Source organism: Parasteatoda tepidariorum, chromosome 9, assembly GCF_043381705.1.
Source record: "Parasteatoda tepidariorum isolate YZ-2023 chromosome 9, CAS_Ptep_4.0, whole genome shotgun sequence".
Classification (NCBI taxonomy): Eukaryota; Metazoa; Arthropoda; class Arachnida; order Araneae; family Theridiidae; genus Parasteatoda; species Parasteatoda tepidariorum.
This window is the reverse complement of record NC_092212.1, coordinates 85,345,413-85,355,188: the sequence shown is the minus strand read 5'-3', so window position 1 is coordinate 85,355,188 and position 9,776 is coordinate 85,345,413. Positions and strand designations below refer to the sequence as shown.

The 9,776-nt window shown below is 35.1% G+C and overlaps 1 protein-coding gene across 2 annotated transcripts in view; it reads left to right on the top strand.

Moving 5' to 3' along the window:
- Positions 1 to 2,560: 2,560 nt before the first annotated feature.
- Positions 2,561 to 9,776, top strand: part of LOC107454368 (T-cell acute lymphocytic leukemia protein 1 homolog) — a 14,882-nt gene continuing 7,666 nt past the window's right edge. The window contains exon 1 of one of the 2 annotated variants that reach the window (XM_016071556.2): positions 2,561 to 2,714. In XM_016071556.2, the coding sequence (XP_015927042.1) occupies positions 2,636 to 2,714 (79 nt within the window). In that variant the 5' untranslated portion in view covers positions 2,561 to 2,635. The remainder of the gene's footprint in view (positions 2,715 to 9,776) is intronic. The other variant, XM_016071557.2, reaches the window with a different exon arrangement.

Below are 9,776 nucleotides of genomic sequence, written 5' to 3'. Positions count from 1 at the left end.
AGAGAGTAGATCTTAAAACAAATCAAATTATAGTAGGTGCGTACTTTATTTACCGTGCACTAGAGCTGCACACTAGGCTATTGGCGAAGGTGTAGGAACCATCTCTGAAGATGATCTAAAGACATGTCATCGCAGTCGTGATCCGAGTGAATTCGATCACTTTACGGAAGAGCAGAGAACCGATACCGTGCAGCATCGATCCCTACGGAGGCTGATAAAAGTGGTGACCACAGACAGTGCTGCCTGACTTCGGTGTTCTACTGGGAACCGTGTCTTTACGATCAGTCCACTGCAGGGCCAAATTACAGTATATTTTCAAGTAAACACGAAAAAATAGTGGGTACAAATACTGATCAAACGTTAGTGGATGCAAGCACCGATAAAAAAAAAAGGAAGTTTCGAGTATTAAAGAAAAGAGAGTGTTATTGTGAGTTCGAGTTCAAATTATTGTGAGTTCGAGTATTGAACCCCATAGAATGGATTCGAAAATATAAAAAAATAGTTGACTCGAGTATTGGTCAAAAAAGAATTCAATCTAGTAATGATCAATTTTGAGTAGGTTCGAGAACTTATCGAATGATGGTAGGTTCGAAAACCGATGCAAAAGATAGTGGATCGAATTTTTAAACGAAACAGAGTCTTTTTAGAAATTGATAAGATGATAGTGGGAACGAATATCTATAAAAATGAGTTAATTCGAGTACCGATAAAAAGAGGACGTTCGAGTAGTGATAAAAAGATAGTGGGTTCAAGTTTAGAACAAAAAAAAAAAAAAAAAATGGGGGTTTGAACCAGTGAAGATTTTACCGTANAAAAAAAAAAAAAATGTGGGTTTGAGTACCTATGTAAGGATAGCGGATTCGAATTCTAAACCAAAGAGAGTGGATTATAAAAATTGAAAAAATAATCGAAAACTAATCATCCCCTCCCTCCGTGTAGTAAATGGTGACTGATGCACATTAAATCTGTCGAGTCACAAAGTGTTCCCATAACAAATCATACCTCTGGGGGTACCCATCCCGAAGTTTCCTTGTCTTCTGGTTTGAGTTCAAAATGACAAGGCTTCGGTGTTGAATATGAATCCAACAATGGATCGGTTGTTCAAGGACGGTTCTAAAAATAAAATAAAATGTTGTGGAACTGAGATGGAATGCTTCTCCTGTAAAAAGTAGTTTCCAAACCTAAAACGTGAATTGCACTAGTTATGAGAACACTGTTATTATAATTATTTTGTGGGCGAACAACACTCAACAATTGTTGGCTAAACTCGTGTAGCGAACGTAACCCTTCTCACATCAAGAGTTGTCGGAGCCTATCACCCAGGTGAAATGGGTCTTGGTTCGGATTCGATGGCTCCACACACTTTTCTTGTTCTTGTTCTTGTTCTTGTTAATTTACGTCGCACTAGAGCTGCACAATGGGCTATTGGCGACGGTCTGGGAAACATCCCGGAGGATGATCCGAAGACATGCCATCACAATTTTGATCCTCTGCAGAGGGGATGGCAACCCCGCTTCGGTAGCCCAACGACATGCACGCGAAGTCGAGCACTTTACGGTAGCACAGTTTAACGAGGACCCATACCGCACACCCTCGGTCCCTACGTAGACTGATCCAAGTGGGTCACCCACCCGCACACTGACCGCAGCCGTTGATGCTTGACTTCGGTGATCTGATGAGAACCGTGTCTTAACGATCAGTCCACTGCGGGACGCATGCGTTGCTATGCTGCTGTTTTTATTGTCACTAGGAGGCATTTTTAATGTGTATTTACATAATTTAAAGTATTTTTATACTGTTTGTAGTATTAACGTATAATGACTGGCTTGACGGGGATTTTTAATATAAATATGAATGCTGAAGGAGGAGGAGGAAAAGTATTTTGAAACACGTACATATAGGCAGGAGATATGAAAACCAATCAGACGACAAACATGCATGATGGAGAGAGCAATCCATGATTTGAGTCAACCGCAGAAAGAAAAAAACATTTGACCCATGGGCAACCAGTGATCGTCCTAAGGGGATCACAAATTTTTTTTTTCTAGTTTCTTTATGTTATTTATTTATTTAATTTTATTTTTTTTATTGAGCAGCGTATTTCCCTGAAAACGGCGAGCATTAGAATGGTAGTAATAAAAAAAAGACACGTTTAAAAGACAGAAAATAGTGCAGTGATACTAAAACTTAGTTCTATCTTATATTTTAGAGTAGTGTAGGCATTAAAACGCCCTCAGTACACATTTGCATTACAATTCTATTTTATTTTATTTATTATTATTATTGTTTCTTTTTTCTTTCACTGTTTTATATTTTTATCTTCGAAGTAAAAATATAAAATATGCATAAATAAAAACTTTTAGGATGAGACATTTAAAAGATTTTAAAAATATTTCTGTTGACAGACTGTCAAGGAATCATTTGTAATGTGTGACAATGCAAAGGATCGAAAACCAATCAAAGGTTGTGATGAAAATGGAAATTATTGTATGAATGGTCGCTTCGTGAAGAGAGACCCGCCTACTCTTCGTGGATTGGTGGATGAGGCAGTTCCCCCGACATCCCGCCCCCTTGACACCCCATTCCGTTCCCTAAAATTGTCTTTCTTCTGGTAACTGAGAAACAGAGAGTGAATATGAGGCTGGTCTATGAAGATTCTGTGATCGAAGGGGATGGTACTGGAATACAAAAATCTGCTGACTTGAAATCCTTCGGTGAGTGTTTAACATTTTATAAGAATGAAATCGCTCCTCATGTTCATTCATTTTAGGATCAACTCAAATTTCTTTTTGGTAGTTATTTAAACATAAATGATACAAAATTTTTTAATTTATGTGACAAAAGTGTGCTGACTGAAAATGAAGCAATTATAAAGAATGGTAAAAAATTAAAAATGCATGTGCAGTGACTGCGGAATGATATCGGATATCGGAAAAATATGATGGATATCGGATATCCGGATATCGGATGAAAAAAAAAGAGGAAAATAAACGGTCACGACTGACCACAAATCTAAGAAATGACTATTAAAATATGACCTGCCGGTCTCCACCCGATGTTCAACATTTTCGTCTAAAATGCATCCCACGTCCATCATTATTATTTTAATAAATATGAAATTATTGTTATTAATATTTTATAAAATTATTTTATTTCACAATTGCTTCTTTAAAATTTTTCATTACATTAGAAATGATCCATATCACGTTTTTAGAAATAATTTTTAAAGAAAAAGTTTTACGTTATTAAAATGTCTAAAATTTTTTTAATCGGTTAAAATTTTTTATTTTTGAAGAACTGGCCACTTTTATGTTGTTGTTTTCGTGTCCATGGATCACATCAAAGGTCTGGCAGCCATCTTGAATGTAGAGAACAGTTCTTAGATTGTCCTCAATTGCCACCCATCCCAATTTCATAACATGTGTGGTGAGTGCGGGGTACTCGAACATGTGTTTTGGTGACAACATGACATCCGGGCAGTTTCTACTGGGAACGTATGTCCTGGTCTGGTCCTGGGGAATTTTCATCTCTCTGAAATGATTGGTCTTGCTATTACCGCTGTCAAGTTGAAGGCAGTGGCTTCTTAAAAGGTGTGAGATAGAAGTCTGTTTTTATAAAAGCTACATTTGGCCGTGAGCCGAAATTCTCTAATTTTACCCTTAGAGCTGTGAATTTTCTGCGAAAAAGAGAATTTCTGTTTTCCATACTTCTTGTCCATTGAGAAACTACTTTGAAATTTGTTCGCAAATCATCCAGGTTTTTTTATTTGCATTATACACGGAGAAAAAAATTCTGGAGAAATTTCTGTATGGTAATAACATTTACGATTAAAAGAAAAAAATTAAATAAGCATAAATCTGGTTAATAAAGCCAAACTATATGGTATTTAAATCATTCATTTGGTAATTTTTCCGTCTATATGTTAATGGTTTAACCGGAAATTCTTAATTTGATAAATTATAGTTTTTATTACCACAAATTTAGTAAAATATATTAAACTGAAAATTAAATTTAATAGAATAAATGGTTTTTATGGTTAACATTACCAAATTTTCTCACGTGTTCTAAAACTATAGTTTGTTGTTAATCTGGTTTTATAATATGCAATTAAATTGGGTTCGGTAAAAATAATCGAGCTTCTGGGTGTTCCCATAGAGCCAGAAACACGGTAAATTTTACCATATACTTGGAGTTTTGACCATACTTTTTTTCTCAGTGTAGGATCTACAAGTTTAAGGAGGAGAAGAGTTTTTTTACTGCAAATAAATTAAACCGTGCTAAAAAAACAACCGTAAAAATTCATATTTACTGAGATTTGTTGCATCATTTTATACAGAATTCTCGATCAGAGATCGAACAAAAAGTTCAAATGAAACGCCGAATATCTTGAATTAAACAAGCTCGATTTATGCACGTTTAGTTGCAATGCTCCTTCTCCCGTCCTGACGTCATTATACGATTTTATTTTTAACCTTTCGATATACCTTTATTCCCTGGTCTTCCTTCCTCTCGATTTAAGGATTGCTTTAAGAATGATTAGAAAAGACGCATTTTTATTTTATTTCTTTACTACTGTTGAACAGTCGAACAAATTTACGACTACTAAGTGTAGTTTAGTTCAGATTCGGCCCCTCAGGCTGCATCCAGGAGCACCGTCGTTTCGTCGTTTTGCGACTACTAATACTTAACTCCGTATACTTGTCATTTCGAACCCGATCCAGAAGACGAGGGAACTCCTAGATCAAGTATAGGGAGATGTTTGCCTTCGTGGAGGGCTTTTTTGATGAAACTAACTCGCATTTCGTTACATGGAGAGGGAAACCAAGAAAGCCTTCCACGGTTATCCTGACGACAAGGGGACTCTAACCCACTATCCGTCTACCACTGAGGATATTTTACGTCCACTCTGTGGCCGGTGTGACCGGGGTGAGGAATTTTAATCAACCAGCCATCGTCTGGATCCAAACCCGGTTCATCTCATTAGGAGGCGAGCGCTCTATCCCTTGAGCCACCACGGTTCCAGAAAAAAAAAGTCGTATTGACAAGCTGGAGCAAATGTTTAGTTTTAGATTTTTAGAAAACTAAACATGTAGGGATGCCATGAAGGGAGAAATAGTCTGATTGCGCCCTAGAAGGGTTAACTGCGTGAGAATAAAGAATTGATGTCTTGCTTCAGAGAACAGATTTCTTCTTTAACTTTGGAACTAAAACTGTATTAATTAAATATTGATTAATTAATTACAAAAAAACAGTTGTTACAAAACACAATTGCCTTAAAATTTTAAAGATAATATTCACAGAAGTAAAAATAATATAACAATTAATAAAAACTAATAAAAAAATAGAATTTCGCAAAATTTAAAAATAAAAAAATACTAAGAACTACTAAGAGTTTATCCCCTCCTTCCCCCCCCCCCCGTANCCCCCCCCCCCCCCTGTAGTTAAAACTGAGAGTTGTCAATGAAGAAATAATTGAAATTACTTTTCTTTCAATATACTTTAGCAAAATAGAAATGGTAGGACCTAACATCTCTTGTTTTTGATATTAAAAAAGCATTAAAACGTTTCAATCCTCGTTATGAGTAAAAATTTTAAAAATATCTTCGAAAGGTAAAAAAGTTTCACTACCATTCGATACTTATTTAAAAACTATTTTTGATCGAAGAAAGTATATAGAATGTAGAGTTTACAAAGAGTGAAGTAAGAGTTGAAAAAGTATAGAAAAGAAACATCATTTAGAAACTGTTATGCATACTGTAAATGCATTGACTCAAGTTTTTCGAGTGAATAATTTTTAAGAAAGAACCATTTTCGTATCAGGCACTATTTTCAATTAAAATAAATAAAACAGAGCAAACCGTTTCCTTATTTATAAACATATTATATCAGATGTTTATGTAAATCAAATCAGCATTTAAAGTATAACGATCTTTAACAGTACACGTATCCATTCTTCTATAACAGAAATGTGTTAGTCATATTTATTTATCATCCCTTCTTTATATTATCCTCTCGTAAAATTACTTCTCTGATTTGAATTACAATTCAAAAATAACTTTAAAGTGTTGTTCTTTTTATTATATGACAAAGTTATCGCGTGATATTACTATTAAACTATTAAACTATATCACTATTAAACTAACTTCAGCGGCACGACAGCCCGTACAGTGCCAAGGCCTACTGTGCCCATCTCAGTTTTTTTGACCATTGGACTCTGGGGTGCAGGAGCAGATGTTCCGGTTAGGTGGTCAGCCGAGCGCGAAACCCCCAGTGTTTAGCTCCCAAGCATGCTTGGTACTCATTTATCGACCCACTAATGGGATGAAAGGCTGAGTCCACCTTGCCCGGCCCGAGGATCGAACCCAGGGCCTGTGGCACGGGAGCGATTATACACTATTGTATCATGAAAATAATCGTTTCACAATTATTTCACAAGTTAAATTTTTATAATAATACTTTTCATGATACAGGTGATTCTATACATTGACTAGGTTCAGTCAATGTATAGAATTAAAATAATGAAATGAATGCCTATAATAATATCTTCGGTAAAAAACTAGTTCAACGAGTTTTTTTTTTAATTTTTAATTTAGTAAACAAAATTTAAATATAAAGTTAAAACATAAAATGTGTGAGCGACTTTGCCTCGGTAACTGTGAATTTAAATTTTATCCATTCTGAAACTAACTCTGCGGAGACGGAAAAAAAAAATCCATGTTAATAAAAAATGTCGAGATAATTATAGTTCGTTGCAATGAACAATGCGATCATCGTCCATAAGATGGGTCAGTAGATATTTTATGTAGGGCAGTTTCAAATGATACTTCGCATGTTTTGTAGCAACACTTTATTGAATCCGTTATGGAGCGACAAGAGATTCTACGATGTCATTGAAACGTGATTCTCGATAGATTCCAAAAAAAAAAAAAAAAAAAAACCTTTTTTCATTCGATTAAAAGAATTTCAGAGAACTAATAAAACAAATTTTATTTTTGCAAAAATAAATGATTCTGCAACCTATACACTCCTTTGCCATATTATTAGACTCACCATACGATTCTATGTAACATTTTAATTAACAGGTGATGGATACTATACAGCTTTATTGTTTTTACGCTACTGAAACCGGTTTGCACTTGTTTACGTTCGTGTACCAATGGGTTAACATTGTCACGCAATACGTTATAAATAGCATAAAAAATAGGAAGCATAAAAAAAATCTCCCGAATAAAAACCCATGACATGTATGTTTCAATATAAAAGTATTGACTCTAAACGCGTACAAAACATGCAATTATTAAAAAAAAAAAAACAGTGAGTCTCATGATTGGGTCTAATTATTATAATATACTCATATAATACCTGGTATATTAAATATTCTATATTTATATTATATATCGTCGAATTTATCCAATAGTCAAATTTATATTATATGTCTTCTAATTTAACTTATTGATACAGGAACGTATACAAGTGCAAACCGCGTATAAACAAAAAAGCTGTATAGAGTATCACCTGATCATTAAGACTTTACATAGAGTGCGTCTCATCATTTGATCAGGGACTGTACATCTTGCAACATCTAATTGTTAATCTATCTTTCTAATCAGGTATTATTATAATATACTAATATAATACCTGATGTAATAAATATTCATATAATATATCGTCTCATGTATCGAATCGTCGACATCTCTAATTCAACCCATTGATACACGAATGTAAACGAGTGCAAACAAGTTTCGTAAAAGCTGTATAGAGTATCACTTAAGATTTTACATATAGAATCTTAAGAGTGAAGTCTCCTCATTTGGGCAGAGACTGTAGTTCATCCTATAGGAATGCGAAATATTGAATTTTTTGGTTGCTTGCATTAATTTTTCTTTTGCGCGGCAGTATTCTAAAAAAGAAAAAAGTGTTTATTGTTTCCTTTGGCTTCAGGAAGGAATAGTATTATTGTTAATGCCAAAACAAACTCTTATCTGAGAGTTGGGTGACTTTAAATAAACATATCTTCTGCTGATAAATCCTTTTGTATCCTTCCTCCATTCTAAACGCTATTTTAAAGGGCAGCCTCATTCTTTATAAAAACAAAAAGTAGATCTCTCTCTTCGATGTATGTTCACTTCTTTGGTTTTTCTTCACTTAACTATAATAACTTTCATTTTTAGTATAGGGGTCGTCCACAAATGATGTCACTTGCTTAGAGGGTAAGGACAGTTTTGTGACAAGTAGGAAACGAGATACGTGATAACACACATTTTGACTAGACATTTAATGTCCACTCGTTGAATATTTCGATAAAGTTTTTTTTTTATAGTTTTTCACAGAAATAAGTACGTTAGCAATCACTGTTATAGTTCTTCTTTTTTTCTTTTTTTTTCTATGACCGCCGTTGAACAGCCGACCCAATTTTTTGGGTTTACGACTACTAATGCTCAACACCGTAGCCCTGTAATTTTGAGCCTATCCAGAAGACAGGGAAACTCCTGGATCAGTACCCCCAGAGGTATTGATTTGTTACGGGAACATGGAGGACTTTGCGACTCGACAGATTTAACGTGCATCAGTCACCATTTACTACACGGGGAGTCTTCGACCGGCGGGGACCGAACCCACGAACTCTTGGACAAGGGGCCCGGCACCCCACCGACCAGGCTATCTCGGCCTAGTAGCGACACTGCTATAGTTTATACTCACACATATTAAAAGCTTAACAGAGTTTCGCGTGGTTAAAATCCTTAAAATCTGATCTGATAACATGATTTTGCCCAAAAGCCTGCCTCCCAGAAATCATACATACGTAACAAACCAGTTGCTAATGGATTAAAAAAGAGAGATTTCATGAACAGAGATCTACAGCTTGAAAATTTAAAAAAAAAATGTCATAAAATAATATGAACTCAAAAATATACGCAATGAATAATACGTTTTTCTCATGAACCTTGCAACATTTAGGCACAAAAATGGGTCTATCGGTGAAAAACTCTTTATCTGAAAAAGTTTCTTTATATCAAGAGAGCATTTCTAACTCTAAAAAAATGTTTTTGACTTAGATTTAAACATAGATATGTATGTTGTTATTATTATTATTATGTAGTATGCAGTTTTCTTCGTTAATATAAAGTCCCATCCATGAAACTTTTTTCTTTTTCTGAAACGTCCCTCGAAAAAGACGCAATTCTTTCCTTTTTTTGTCAAACATTGAGAGAACTGCGTGACGTACGCAATTTTTCCAAATATCAGAAAACACAAAATAGCTTTAATAAGTAAACTACAGTCTCTGGCGAAATTATGAGACGCATTATTATTAGACGCATTATTATTAGATCCATTATATAAACATAAACTGCTGTTTGTAGAAAATGCAACACCATGAAGGAATCATCAGAATCAAATGAAATATTATTTTAATAATGGATATAGGATATTATGCAAATTAATAAAGTTTCAGAGCCATCGCGCGTGCGTGGCGCGCGCAGCGCCCTCTGAATTGATGCTGAAAGCGTATAAATAAAGTGCTGTAGCGGGACGTTGAAAATAGTCTATGATTATTTGTTAGTGGCAAACGTTTAGTGAGACCTGAGTATGCCTCCACGACGGAAGAATAAGAAATTCAAGCAACTTACGGAGTTTGAACGAGGGAGGATAATCGGCCTTCGAGAAGGAGGATTTTCCTATCGCGCAATAGCAGCTCGTATGCAGCGGAACAGTTCCACAGTGATGCGAGTTTGGAAGCAGTGGACCGACGAGCACCGAACAACTCGAAAAACAGG